Raw genomic sequence first — 15,467 nt, forward strand, 5'->3', positions numbered from 1 at the left:
AAAACACATCCCACTAGAAAGCCTGCAACTGAAGGGCTTTTTGTTTCAGTGAAATGGCAGAAACCAGCAAAGTGTGAGCTCTTTAAATAATGTATCTCGAATTTTACTTCTCAAGTCTCAAAAAAATGAAAGGTAATAGTAATGATGTTGATGATGATAAACATTTATTGAGCTCTTACTATACGCCAGCCAGTATTCCAAGAGTTTTCAATGTATGAATTCATTTAATTCTCACAACAACTTGATTCGGTAGGTACTATCATTATCTTTATTTACCATATGAGGGATCTGAGGCACAGAGAAGTTAAGTAACTTGTGCAAGGTCACACAGCTAGTAGGTGGCAGAGATGGGATACAAATCCAGGTACTACAAAAGATATAATGTAAGTCTTGGAGAAAATGAGCATTATGAAACAAACTTTATAGAAAGCAACTTTCTTTGTGATAAACAGAGAGAATGTGTTCTCAGAAAGACACACTAGGAATATGGAGATGGGAGATGTTGGGTGATGTTGCTTCAGTCACCCCAGTTCCTCATGGGAAACCCAGATTGAAGGCTTACCAAGCCTCTCATACTTGCATCCACATAACCTGAAACTCTAGCTTAGGCATCTGATGTGGTTGCTAAAAGCTGCCTTTCTCAAGCCAAGTTACCTGCATCTAACATCCGTGTTCTAGGCAAAATTTCTTTTCTTTTTTTAAATTGTGGCCCCATTAACCCATGGCTGCTGAGTCGATTCCAACTCATAGTGACCCTGTAAGGAGAGGGTAGAAATGCCCCATAGAGTTTCCAAGGCTGTAATCTTTATGGAAGCAGACTGTCACATCTTTCTCCCATCGAGCAGCTGGTGGGTTCAAACTGCTGACCTTTCGATTAGCCGCTGAGCATTTAACCACTGCACCACCACTAGGGCTCCTTTGAATTGTGGTCAGTATATACGTGTGTGTGTGTGTATATATATATATATATATATATATGTATATAGTCCCTAGGTGGCGCGAATGGTTTATGAACTGCTAACCTAAAGGTTGGTAGTTGGAACTCACCCAGCAATATCATGATATGGTAGAAAAGGCCTGACAATCTGCTTCTGTTAAGATTACACACATGGGGTCTCCATGAATCAGAACCAACTCAACGGCAACTAACAACAAGCGTGTATATATATATACATGGAACATTTGCCATTTCAACATTTTTCACGTGTACAACTGAGACATTAATTACATTCATCATGTTGTGCAATCATCACCACTACCCATTTCCAAAATTTTCCGTCACCCTTAACAGAAACTCAGTGAGCACCTCTTGCTTTGCCACCAGGACCATCTTGCTACATTGTCCACATTTTCTACGGATGACTAGGGATCCTACAGGTGCAGCTTCAATGGCACTGTGTGACGATGACCAGTTTGTGGTCATGCGTGCTGAGTTACCCACAAGGCAGCAGAGGGCTGAGCACAGCAGGCCTGGCAGGGTTCACCACAAGCTCATACTCTTTAATGCCATGCTCTTCTGCTGGGCATGGCTGCGTCACACACTGCTGGTCTCTGTCTTCCCTCTGGGGCATCTGTTCCATTTTCTGCTCTCAACAACTGCTACTTTTTTTTTTTTTTTTTTTTGTACTTTAGATGAAGATTTACAGAACTAGCTTCTCATTAAATAATTAGTACATATATTGTTTTGTGACATTGGTTACCAACCCAATGACATGTCAACAGTCTCCCTTCTTGACCTTGGGTTCCCTATTACCAGCTTTCCTGTCCCCTCCTGCCTTCTAGTCCTTATTCCTGGGCTGTTGTGCCCCTGTAGTCCCGTTTTGTTTTATGGGCCTGTCTAATCTTTGGCTGAAGGGTGAACCTCAGGAGTGACTTCATTACTGAGCTAAAAGGCTGTCCAGGGGACAACTGTTATTTTTTCATGGTTTTCAACCTCAGAGTGTGTAATAAGGTAAACCAGCACCAAGGCTCAGATTTGAGGTGAGTTTATATTCCTACTTTTTGCACTGTATAGGAAAAGACAGAAACCTCCAAAGTGTGCCTCAAACTTATCCTTCAGTCCTAGGATAGAATCTGGGATCAGAGGACTGTCCAAGTCGGGGGAGTGCGGTAGCTCTGGGAACTACATGTGGTGTTACAAGGTTACAATTCTGGGATTTTTTTCCCCCTCATCATTCTTTCACCTCCTTTTCTGCCTGTCTCAGCAATGTATACCCAACCTAATCAGGTGCCTCATTGAATGAATGAATGTGAGGTGTGTGTGTATATATGTGTTTGGGCATGATTCAGAGCACCGTAGTCTGAAATGACCTATACTAATGACTTCCCACCTAGTCAGTTGTCATTAGACCTGAGAGAGGGAAGGAAAATATCGATACAGATACACTCCAAGGGCTGTATCAAACAACTTGCATTGGTCCCCAGCACCCTGGTCCCCTACATCTACTGGTAACATTTTATTTTGAATTATTGGAATTTAAGCTCTAAGACGGTGGGATACAAGACTGAAACACAGGCTGACGCCATTTTCTACAACCACAAGGTGGCGCCTGTTCTAGGAATTGAAAAATAGTTTGTTCACAGCTTGGAGCTTTATTTGATCAGCCTGGCTTGAGATGGAATGTCAAGTTCTTGCTGGGCCAATAAAACGGCTTGCCAGTGTCAGTGCTGCCAGGCTTGGCTTGCGGAGCCAGTGCCCTGGGAGGGACCTGGATTCATGACTCCAGTGATGAGCTCACCCTATCTAAAACAGCACCACCCCCACTACTACCTCCTCACCCCCTCTCCTTAGCCCATCTTTACTTCCTTTATAATACTTATATATGACTTTATATTACACGTTTCTTTGTTTATTGTCTGTCTCCCCCCACTGGAATCTAAATTCCACAAGCCTAGGGACTTTATTTTGCTCACTGCATTATCCCCAGCTCCTACAATGTCTAGCACTTAGTAGGCCTTCAATAAAAATTTGTTGCATAAATGAATGAATGAGCAAATGTATAACAAAGAATTTTTAGTAACTAAGGTCTATACAGGGCTTCGAACTGGTTTATTCCGGTTCAGACCCCTGCTGAAAATTTGCATTTCTAACAAGTTCCCAGGTGATGCTAATGCTGCTGGTTAGGGACTAATTCTGAGAACCACTAGTAGAGTAGTGGTTCTCCAAATTTATTATGTATAAGAATCTCCTGGGAATCTTGTTAAAAATGTAGATTCGGATTCAGTATATCTGGGGTGGAAATGCAAATTCTCAGCAGGGGCTCAAACCAGAAAGAACCAGTCCAAAGTCCTGGGTCTACAGTTATTTCCTTCAGGGGATACTCTGAAAACCAATCAATGCAGAGTTATAATCATTATTTGTAGCAGGTGGGTTTAATTTGTATCTTTTTTTATTCAGCTAGAACAACTGGACTGTGAATTAAGAGTGGCTTCATTTTCTAAATCTATTTTGACCTTATGTGTTCTCTGGAAAGTCATCCCTGCTGAGTAGTTATGTCTTTGTGGCTGTATCACTGAGGCTGGTCACTGGAGCAGTGTTGCTGGGCCAACAGACCCCTGAGGATGGTCTCCCTCAGGCTGAACAGGACTGCTTGGAGGGGGAAGGAGACAGGGTACCACACACATTCAGGACATCCCTGAGCTGACTCACAAGCCCCTGGAGTAGAAGATGGTCACAGAAAGGAAGGCTTACCAAGGCCTCTAATTCCTGTGGAAAGGCCCCTGCTGGTCTTTCCCAGGACTTGGATTGGGAGGTAGCTGATGGCTTGCCTAGCACAAGGGCCATAGGTAACAAGACTCCCTTGACAATGAGGACCTGCTTTACTTCAGCCTCACCAAATCCATTTGCCTCCCAAATCCTGGCTAGGAGTGGCATAGACTTGGGTAAGTCTCTCAGGACCCATCCTGCTAGGTGGAAGGAAGCAGAGCTACTGACAATCCTAGTGAGAGCCATCTCTTATGGATTGAGAAGATGTGCCTAAGCCTGGTATGGGCCTCTGGGCTTCCCAGTGCATAGACCCACCAGGCACAGCAGTCTGCAGCAGGAAACCACCTTGAAGTATCTTCCTGCAAACTCTGCCAGAGGGCAAGCAAGTTCTTGCTTTGCGGTGTGCCTCCACTACCTTTCCCAAATTACCACATGACAATTTAAAATCACCGCAAACCTAAATCCAGTGAGTGCCTACAAACAACACACTTAACAGCTCAGAGAATGATACAGAGGAAGCAGTTTTCCCAAGCGAAGATAATCATCCGTTAGTGTGAAAAGGCAAAAGCGCTTTTATTAGCATTGGAAACTCAAGGGAAATGTTGCTGAATCCACAAATGCAGCACTTATTAAATGGCTAAAGAACAATATCCACAGCTGGAAGGAAGGACTTGTACAGATTCCACTCCCATTCAGAGTTCACCCACAGAACTAGTGCTCTTGGTGGAAGATGGAAGCTCAATTCTCACTTCTTCCTGTTTCCTTAGTAAGCAGCCCCTCAGAGTGCTGGTACCTGTGCTCACAGGGCAGCCCAGAACTCAGAGCTCCTTTGTCTTCTTTGTCTACATACTTCCCCCAGGTGACCTCAACCAGTCTCATGTCTTTATTCTGTGACACTAAAATTTATATTCCAGTCCTGGTCTCCCCTGGGGCTTCAAATAACCAATTGTCTGCTTGAACTCTCCACTTGGATGTCTAATAGGCATCTCCAACTTAGAATGGCCAAAATAAGAACTCTTGATCATCTCCCCTTTGCCTGCTTCTTATTACTGCATAAGAAACCACCCCCAAACCTAGTGGCTTAAAACAACAATAACCACTGATTTTGCTCACAATCTTCAGTTTGGGTGGGGCTCAATTTGGATTGCTCCATGAAGCATCAATTAGTGCAACTCAGCTTGAGCTGGAGAATTCATTTCCAAGATGGCTCACTCAAGTAGCTGACAAGTTTTGCTGGCTATCACATGGGTGCTCAGCCAGACCTAAGGCACCTCAGTTCCTCCCCACATGACCTCTCAGGCTACTATGATTTCCTGAAGGCATGGTGATTGAGTTCCCAGAGTGAGTATCCCAAGTGAGAGGAAATGGAAACTGCCAGTGTCCGAAGATTGGGCCTGGGAACTGGCAACATGTCACTTCTGCTGTATAATACTGGTCAGGCAGTCACAGAGCCCTGGTGGCACAGTGGTTAAGAGCTCAGCTGCTGACCAAAAGGTCAGCAGTTCAAATCCACCAGCCGCTCCTTGGAAACCTTATGGGGTAGTTCTACTCTGTCCTACAGGGTTGCTGTGAGTCGGAACCGACTCGACAGCACCTAACAACAACAAAGTTACAGAGTCCAGACTCAAGAGGAGGAGACATAGGCCCAAACTTTCTATGAAAAGAGTATCAAAGAATTTATGGCATGTTTTAAAACTGCCTCATGTCCCAAACCTGCTCCTCCTCTAGTCTTCTCCATCTACCAGTTGCTGAAGCAACTAGAAGTTATCTTTGATTGTTGTCTTTCCCTCACCCCTTAAATCCAGTCGTCAGCAAGTTCTGTTGACTCTCCCCCAAAGCATGTCCAGAATCCCTCTACTTCTCTCATCTCCACTACTACCTCAAGAATCCCAGACAAGACTCTCATCTCCTACCTGGATGACTGCTTGGTCTATTGCAATAGCCTATTAATTGCTCTGTTTCCATACTGGCTTCCTAAAATCCATTCTTCATATAGTAGCCAGAGCTATATTTTAAAAACACTGCTCAGATCATCTCATTCCTCTGCCTAAACCTCTTCAAAGCCTTTGCAACATCTTTAGAATTGAACCCAAACCCCTCATTCTGGATTACAAAGCACAACGTGACCTAGCCCCTGTCCAGTTCTCTAGCTTCATCTTGTACCATTAACCCTCGCAACAAGACTGTGGTACACCCACACACTTGTTTCTGCCTGAGAGCCTTTGTACTTTGTTTACCTCTATCTGGAATGTTCTCCCCCGATTTTCCCCAGGTTGTTTCCTTCTTGTCATTTAGTTTTCGGTTTAAGTGTCATTTCCTCAGAGAGGCCTTCCACAATCCCTGAGCCTAAAGTAGCCACGAAGTCATCTGTTACATAAAACTATTTTAATTTCCATCACAGCCCTTATCATTAGCTGATACTTTTCATGTTTACTTATTTGTTTATTGTCTGCCCCCTCCCTCTAAAATGTAAGCTCCATGAGGAGGGGGGAGACCTTGTCTGTCTCACCACTGTGCATCCCTAGGGCCTAGAACAGTTCCTTGGTACAGTCTGAATGTTCAATAAATGTTACTTATTTAGCAAGTAGCAACTGTGGCCTCAGCCAGCCAGCCTTCTAACATGACCAACTGTAGCATCTCTTAGGGTGGCTGACAGACATAGAGAGGAAGATTCAGGACGCTTGTGCTTGTACTAGGAGCACACCTCTGGTACATGGGCCTGCTTCTGGAGGTTGCTTCCAGGGTTTATGCAGCCTCCTTCCAACTCCTGGAATATTCTCATTCTTAGCCTTCTTGTGAAATCAGCAATATAGAATCTCAGTCACACACACAGTTATTTAAGTGCTTGGACAGAATGGTACAGGCTCAGCCTGCCTCACCTCCACATCATTCAGGTCACTTGCTCAGGTTATGTTACGTACGAATTTTCATCTAATAGTTAGAATCAGAAATACAGGCCAAGTTCCCATATAACAAATTTCAGGTGCTTGTTCTAACGATTTTTTTTTTTTTTTTAAATTAAGATGTTCAGACTTTTGAAGAGAAACCTATGAATGGGTATTTAGGACTCACCCAAATAAAGAAGAAAAGTTTGATTAGGGTTTTTTGAAAATCAATATAATTAATAGATCTTTTAAAAACCCACTGAGGTGAAAAATGAGTTTAACAATAATGAAATAGTCTTTTTTTTCTTCAAAAATATTTGTTAAACTTTTTCTAGTACTTTGGTGTAGAGAATTGATCGTGTAGAGAATTGTGTGTTACTGAAATAACAAAACACTATGGTTGTGGGTAGTCAGTCCACTCACTAGACAAATCAAAGTTTGTTTTATAGGATTCTTTTTTATTTGCAGTAATGAGATTTTTGCCTGTGGATTTAAATTTTTAAAAATTCAGTAATATTGAAAATTCACGTTCCTGTGGGACAAAATAGCTGTGAGGCCCAGCTGTGCAAGCTGAAAGTGAGCTGATTCTGTGGCACTTAATGACCTGGCTTTTGTAGCTGCTTCTGGCAGTGGTGTCTCCAGGGTCGGATTATCCACTAAGCAAGGTAAGCACACGCTTACTTGTGTTTACTTACTAATCTGTAGTGCACAGTTTCACCTGTTTTTGATGTGGTGAAAAACAGGTGAACTTGTGCACTACGAGATTAGTAAGTAAGCACAAGTAAACTCGTGCTTACCCTGCTTTCTGGGTAATCCGTCCCTGTCAGGGATTGTAAAAGTGAAAAGAGGCTTTGATTCTGTAGAAGGTGCTATGGGGTTGGGAGAGAGACAGATGCCAGCCATACCTAGAAGCAGAATCTTTGATGTGGTGAAAACATGTGAAATTGTTCACTACAGATGATCTGGCTCTGTTGGATAATCTGCCCCTAGGTGTCCCCATTAAAGGGATAAAACCACTCTTAGCAGTGCTGCTCACTTCCTTTGAGCAGAGTCACTCTCTGACCCTGGAGAGTGGGGAAGGAGGTAAACATGAAAGGCTGGTCCTCACCATATCCCACCTGAGGGAAAACCCCTGGTGGAAGGAGGACCCTTGGTAGTCCTGAACTCAGGGATGATTCTCATCTACCAAGGAGATCCCATCTGCCTTGAATTCCCCAAGCCCCAAGGCAGGTTCTGAAGGCACAGCTGAAAGTGATAAAACCAGCATTGTACATTTGCTGCCACATGGAAGCTGGCACCTAGGAAGGCTGTTAATAGGTCTACGTTATTATGTCTCCAGAAGAGCTTTGTGTTTATCTTTTATTTCTAACTCTTTCTGCTTTAAGTATTTAATGATCGCTACTTAGAACTTAAGCTCTCAGGATCAAAAAGGCTGGAGGAGGCTCTGGAGAAACGGAGTCCTCCCAGGTATTGGGTGGGTGGATGGCACCTGGAGGGCCTTCCCTCCTGCCCTGCCTGGTCAGAGCTTGCACATGGGTTCAGAGGGCTCCCTTAGGGAGAGCTGGGCAGAAGAAAGCTAAAGTTGCAGACAATAAGGTAGTCCCTTCTGTGGCCTCCTTTCCACCACAGCTCCCTCGAGGAGGAGTGAGAACCATGAAGGACAAGTTGAGTCTCACCTGAGCTGACTCAAGCCCAGCTCAGCCAGCCCTTGCTGTGTCCAGAAGATCTACCCACTGCAATGAGAAGTGGGTGCAACTCAAAGCCATTCTCAGTCCACATCCACAACCTGGGAAAGAAAAACCAACTTCAATTTACCAAAATATCTGTATTATCTATAAAAATTGAACTCTAATGAGTCATTGATACTGGAGGCAGCACTATCCAACTATGTGCTGGCATACAGAGGCAGACAGCTCTGTTCCACCAAGCCCACAGGTGGAACATTTGTACCAAATGGCATGTGGCAGTCATTTGTAAGGCCTCAAAAACCTGGACACTTTGGAACGTAGCAATCGGATGAAGGATCTTGGAAACATCTCTCGGGACTCTTGGGCTGTGTACTTGAAATAATTCTGGGGGTGGGCCAGGACATCAAACAGAGCCTTGATCAGTTTCTTATCCTAAAGAGAACAGAATTTTTGTTACTGGGCCAAAATATTTAAACATTCTGACATTTTGCCAATGGAACTATAATGACCTAGTGTTACACAGTAGGTTGATGAGCTGAAAAACACTTTGTGAAAATTGTTTCCTCTGATTTTTGTTTTCTTTCCAGTTTTTATTTTTTTCCTAATTATCTACGATAAATATGTTACTTTTGCAAAGGAAAATTTAATATATTAAAAAAAAACTGTTTTCTTTTTCTCAGCCAGATGAGATGTAACATTGGGATTTTTGAAATATTTATAGGGTTAGTGATATGGTAGAGAAGTCTCTAGGTGGTGCAGATGGTTAAGTGCTTGGCTACTAACCAAAAGGTTGGTGGTTCAAACTCGCTCAGAGACACCTTGGAAAAAAGGCCTAGTGATCTGCTTCTGAAAGGTTGCAGCCTTGAAAACCCTATGGACCACAGTTCTACTGTGCAACACATGGGGTCTTCATGAGTCAGAATCGATTCAACAGCAACTGGGTTTCTTTTTGGTTTGTGTGTTTTGTTTTAGTGATATGGCAAATGTTTATTGCTAATTACTTGTAAATTTCTAAAATTTGGTGAACTTTGGGCTTGGGGGATAAATAAGAAGCCAAAGATCCTCAACTATTTGGAATTAATATGAAAATATTATTTGCCTTTCACTTGGATTTATAAGCAAGTTTTTTTCTGACAAATTTCCAAATTTAAAGAAAAAGCAAATTCATTTGACAGCACTAAGGACAACCATCAGATAAAAAAAAAAAAAAATTAAGTCTGGTAACAATATAAAACTGACCTCGGCCCAAGCAAGCTTGGTGTCTGAAAGCAACAATATGGAACAAGAGGAAAACCTTCCTCCAATAGTGCCGGGGGAACACTGTGGATAGCCTCTGTGTCCACCTTAGGAACTTACTTACCTTAAGTATTTCCTGATGATTCTCAGATGCATAGAGCCTGCCATCTCGAACAATGTCTTCAATGAGTTCCTGGTAGTCCTCTGTTGGAATAAAGGACATATCATTTTGCAACTTTATGGCTTAGTTATTTCCAAACTCACTCTTTTCTTCATTTTTGATAAGGTTATGAGGAATGCCCCTTCTGTAGCAGCTATCAAAACAATTCCACTCTGATTCTGAGACACATTTGGGTGAGAACTCCCACAGATTCCCACACTACTTCCACTCACCTAACCAGCAACTGCACTCGCCTTTCGACTGTTCCCTTAGATGAACCCTTTGTGAATCCAGTCAAGGCCAATCCCTCCACTTTGTTCACGACCTTCTGTCACCAAATCAAGGGCATTGTTTCAGTAATTCTTCCCTTTCTTTGCTACATGATAAAATTTTTCCTCTCTCCTGGTCTTTCCCATCAGCATGCAAACATGCTGTCATCTCTCTGATTGTAAAAAATCCCTCTCTTGACCGCACTTTCTCCTTCAGCTTCTGCCCCACTTCTCTGCTCCTTTTTAGAAAAACTCCTCCAAAGAATCGTTAACACCCACAGTCTCCAATTCCTCTCCTTCCTTTCTCTCCTAAACCCAGTCCAATTAGCTTTGGTCCCCACCCCTCTTCCAAAACTGCTTGTCAAGGTTACCAATGACCTTCATGTTGCTAAATCCCAATGGTCGACTTTCAGTCCTCATTCATCAGTAGCATTTAACCTGGATGGTCACCCCTCCTCCTTGATACATCTCCTCACTCAGCTTCCAGGATACACCACCCTTTGGTTCTCCTACCTTACTGGTTGCTCCCTTTGAGGCTCCTTTGCTTTTCCTCCTCCTCCTATTGCATGAAGGTTCCAGGGCTCAGTCCTTGGTCATTCCCTGGTTGAGCTCATCTAGACTCACGGCTATTCTTTCTTCCCCTTTTCTCCCCTCCCTCCTCTCCCCTCTTTTTTTCTCTGTTCCCTCCTTCTTTTTATGAATGGGGCTGGGTGGGGGTAGGGAAGTAGGGGGAGAATCAGGCTAGTAACTCTAGAATTCTCTTTGGCTGGTTGGGGGAAGAAAGCTATGTTCACAAGTTTTGGTACTGTCATACACATTATAGGCGGTGCACACAGTAATCCCTCTCCAAATGTAAATACTTCTCTTTTTAAACTCTAGTATATTCTCTAGTCATAGTTCAAATCAAGTATATGCAGAACAGTCTTTTCCAAATTTCAGACACAGAAAAAAATGTCTCTTTGTATGTATATCATGTGCAACAACACCAAACAAATTATAAAAACATCATTGAAACTGTGTGTGTGAGGAGAGAGGGGAATCTTGAAAAGCTTCTCTCAATCAAGAGATGGTAAATGGAAATTAATAGTATAATACTCAAAATTACTAATTTAGTAGGTGAGGTGTACAATATCACTGGTGCTCTATCATTGTGGTATCTTTCTTCTTATACTTTTAGTGAATATAAAATATAAGTAAGAGTACAAGTGTTTTATCTTGAATCCTTCTGCTGCAGTGTCTCTACACAGGGAATTCGCTCCTTTTTGAAGATGGAACGTTTCCCATTAGAAATGTCAGCTGCATTTCTGTGTTCTGCTGTATTAGAGAACTGGAGGGCTATTTACCACTATACCAAATGTTTGTAGACTGCTCTCTGTTAAAAATATTTCCTCTGCTTTTAAGAACTACTGACTCGGGAACACAACAGAGGGTCCCTGATGGAGCAGTAGAAGGATGGGGTGCAGAACTCAAATTCTAGTAAGAAGACTAGGCTTAATGGTCTAAGACTGGAGGTGCCCCGGAAGGCATGGCCCCTGGACTCTCTATAAGCCCAGAACTAAAACAATTTCTGAGGCCAACTCTTCAGACAGGGATTGGACTGGACTGTGGGACGTAAAGTGATACTCGTGAAGAGTGTGCCTCTGAGTCAAGTAGATACAAGAGACCAAAGCGGCAGCTTCTGTCCAGAGGTGAGATGGGAAGGCAGAGAGAGTTAGGAGTGGGTTGAATGGTCATGCGGAATCAGGGGCAGAAAGGAGGAGTGTGGTGTTGCAGAATGGGGTGAGCAATTAGGGTCTCATAACAATGTACGCAAAAAAAAAAATTTTTTTTTGTATGGCAGACTACCTTGAAATGTAAACTTCATTTAATTATAACAATAAAAAAAAATAAAAATAAAAATAAATAAATAACTACTGACTGCTCGCTGTAACTGTCATTGGAACAGCAGTGAAGTGTCATAGTTAAGAACTCAGGCTCTGGCGTCCCAAAGACCTGGGCCAATCCCAGCTCTGCAGTTTCGTCAGGGTGTGACCTTAGGCCTATTACTTAAATCTCTAAGCCTGCATGGCCTCATCTATAAAATGAGGAAATAACCATGTCTACATCATGGGGTGATTGTGAGGAAAGTGCCATGTAAAAGGCACTTAGCATGTACCTGGTACACAGCAATGCTCAATAAACATTAGCCACAACTTCAGTTCTCATCATTCTCCAGCAGCCAGTAGGCTCTTCCATAGCAGCCTCCCCTGCCCCTTCTAATTGTGATTTCTATTCTTCTGGGCTTGGAAACCAGATGTCAAACTCATTTGAAACATATGTTAAAAAAAATAAATAAGTAAAAGATTAAATGAACTCTGAATGAAGACCTAGCAGGTTTCTGTCTGGCCAAAGCAGCACTTTTCAACTATTTTCTGTTGTATCACATGAAAGACATACATTCGTGAGCTCAGCCAGCATTACATGTAATTTCCCCTGGTTCAAGCTACAACTCTTTTTTTGAATTTAAAAAAAAAAATCAAGATTTTTTTTGCGTATCACAAAGGCAGAGTTGAGAAGAGCTAGACTCAAGTGTGTGAGGTTTGGTGACATTTATTCCAGAGTCTCAGGGTCTTCTTGGTCTAGTTCCTGACTCCAGATAAGGGCGATTGCCTGTTAGCTGCTTTCAGGTAGATGAAGTGCTCTGTCTCTCTCCGTAAAGCCCTGAGGGAGGCATTTGTGTCTACTTTATGAGTCTGATACTAAGATCTCTTGTCTTGGGTGTTTGGCATCATCTCAGGCAACTGCTGGACAGGGATGCTGATGTCACATGGTGGAAACAAACTATGTGAAATGTTTTTAGGAAAGCCACAGAATGTTTTCTTTCCAACACATCTAATTCTGGCACTTGTCTGCCTAAAAACTTTCAATGGCTCCCTATGAGATTAAGTCTACTCTCTGAGCTTGGCATTCAAGGCTCTTTATGGCCTAACCCCACCCCCCTCTAGTCTCATCTCTCACTGCTAAGCTCCACTCCCCTTAGCCACTGGTGAAACTAGACTATTCATCGGTCCCCACACATCCCAGCTCCTCTCAAGCTTCCATTCTTTGGCCTATGTCATTCCCTCTTCCTGAATGCTCTTTCTCCCATTTCTGCCCAGAAATCTTTAATATTTTTCTTCAAGACTCAAATGCTTTAGAGACTTTGCTCTACTCCTTCCAAAAATCCATGCAGTTAACCACTGTCCTCTTCTATACTTACATAGTGCTTTGTACATACCCCCCATAGCATCTATGACAACATGTATGTTTTTGTGTCTCTGCCGCTCACCATGTTGTCTCCAGCACCTAGCCCAATGCCTGGCAGAGTAGATGCTCATTAAGTATGGATGAATGAATAAATTCATAAATGAACAGACTATTCCCTCACTAGACTGTGAGGTTCTCAAGGGCAAGGTCCAGCTAATTTTGTTTATTAGTAAACGTTTGTTGACCAAGTTTCAGAGCTGGATAGGGCCCCAGGGCTCTAAACAAAATGGAACCATAGAAGTCATCTGACTTGCCCAAGGTCACACAGCAAGCTAGTGGCAAAACCAGGACCAGAACTTAGGTCTTCCCACCCCCCTTAGAACTCCATATAATAAAAGTCATAATTGTAGCAAGTTAATATTTATTGATCAATTACTATGTGCCAGGCACTGCACCAAGTGCTTTACGGGGACTGTCCCACTGAATTCTCATTTTAAGTCTAATGATCATCCTTATTCATAGATGAGGAAAATGGGGCTTAGAGATGGTGAATGACATACACGAAGTCACAAAAGAGATTATTCCCAGACCCCCTGACTCCGATGTCCATGCTCTTACCCACTAAGCTTTGCTCACTTTTATTTATTCTATAAAATATCTTTTCCGCCCTGTAGTCAGTGTCCCCAAATGCTCGTTTAAAATTTGTCACTTGTGAGTCAGCGATGTCTCTTCCTCTCATCCTGCCTGCCTCTCTGAGCATGTGTGTTGTCAGCAATTTGCCAGCTGGCTCAGAAGTTGGTTCTGTTCAAAGCAGAGAAACTCCTTCCACAAGCTGCAGCCTGAACTTCACAGCGCTTACCATCGTACGTCACATATGGCACCTGGAACCCTCTGGCACTGTTCCCTTCATTTGACTTGAACTGAATCCACAGCTTCTTTGACCTGGAGGTGAAGGCGATGGGGCGCTCATAGGTCTGGCAGGTTTCGTATGTTGTCACAGAATTGGAGGAAGCTGCCAAGGGAAGTTGGGAGAGGAGAACAGGCAGGCAGTGAACGCCCGTCTTTCAAACACTCAGACCATAAAACATGTTATGCTCAAGAGCTCGTCAGGCCCAGCTGAACCATCAAAATGGTCAAAAGTCCTGGAAATAGAGTCGATGCAGCTGGTAATTGTGGGCCCCCAGGGAAGGCTAAGCCTAAAGGCCTATAGTCAAGCAGCCTGGGCTGTAGCACTCACTGTAGGAACTGGGGAGAGGACTCTCAAATTTCAGAGCTGACCTGTTGTAATCTCATAATAACCACCACCATTTACTGCATGCTTCCTAAGCACCGGGCAGTGTGCTAAGTACTTTATGGGCTTTATCTCATTTAATCCTCCAACAAGCCCAGGAGGTTGGTGCAATTGTTACCTCTTTTATAAAGAGATTAATTACTTGCCCAGGGTCACACAGCCAGTATGTGTTAAGGTCAGGATTTAAACTTATATTTTTATCACTAATAAAAATTTAAAAAAAAAAGAAAGTTGCCATCAGGTCAAATCTGACTCATGGTGACTCCATGTATGTCAAAGTAAAACTGTGTTCCATAGGGTTTTCAATGGTTGATTTTTCAGAAGCATACTGCCAGGCCTTTCTTCCTAGGCACCTCTGGGTAAACTCAAATTGCCAACCTTTTGGTTATCAGCCAATCATGTTAACCATTTGCATCACCCAGGGACCCCATTAATAAGAATAGCAAACCTTATATAGTGGCTCCATGTGCCATTATTTTTGTAAGTGTTTTGAAAATAAGAACTCATTCAATCCTCCTAGTAATCCTGTGAGGTAGCTACTATTATTTTTCCCATTTTAATAGATGAGGAAACTGAGGTAGAGAGATTAAGAATGTATGCTTGACATAGAAAAGAAGGAACACTCCCAAACTGATTCTATGAAGCCAGCTGTCATGGATTGAATTGTGTCCCCAAAAAATATGTATTAATTTGGCTAGGCCACGATTCCTAGTATTGTGTGAGTGTCCTCCATCTTGTCAGCTGGTGTGATTTTCCTATGTGTTGTAAATCCTAATCTCTGCCTGTGGTTAATGAGGCAAGATTAGATTATGTTAAAGAGGATTAGGATGGGATGTAACACCCTTGCTTAGGTCCCTGATCCAATGTAAATGGAGTTTCCCTGGGGGTGTGGCCTGCACCACCTTTTACCTTACAAGAGATAAAAGGAAAGAAGGAAAGGGAAGTGAGAAGAGAGCAGGGAACCTCATACCACCAAGAAAGCAGTGCCAGGAACAGGGCTCGTCCTT

The 15,467-nt window shown here is 42.9% G+C and overlaps 1 protein-coding gene across 3 annotated transcripts in view; it reads right to left on the bottom strand.

Annotated features, from left to right (window-relative positions):
- Window positions 1-7,924: 7,924 nt before the first annotated feature.
- The window catches only part of SCUBE2 (signal peptide, CUB domain and EGF like domain containing 2), a 76,599-nt gene continuing 69,056 nt past the window's right edge, over window positions 7,925-15,467 (bottom strand). Inside the window, exons 20-22 of one of the 3 annotated variants that reach the window (XM_023737078.1) lie at window positions 14,029-14,181; window positions 9,640-9,719; window positions 7,925-8,711 (exon numbers count right to left, since the gene is read on the bottom strand). In XM_023737078.1, the coding sequence (XP_023592846.1) occupies window positions 8,559-8,711; window positions 9,640-9,719; window positions 14,029-14,181 (386 nt within the window). In that variant the 3' untranslated portion in view covers window positions 7,925-8,558. The remainder of the gene's footprint in view (window positions 8,712-9,639; window positions 9,720-14,028; window positions 14,182-15,467) is intronic. The other 2 variants (XM_004369633.1, XM_004369632.1) reach the window with 2 other exon arrangements.

Source organism: Trichechus manatus, unplaced genomic scaffold, assembly GCF_000243295.1.
Source record: "Trichechus manatus latirostris isolate Lorelei unplaced genomic scaffold, TriManLat1.0 scaffold00006, whole genome shotgun sequence".
In the NCBI taxonomy this organism is placed as follows: domain Eukaryota; kingdom Metazoa; phylum Chordata; class Mammalia; order Sirenia; family Trichechidae; genus Trichechus; species Trichechus manatus.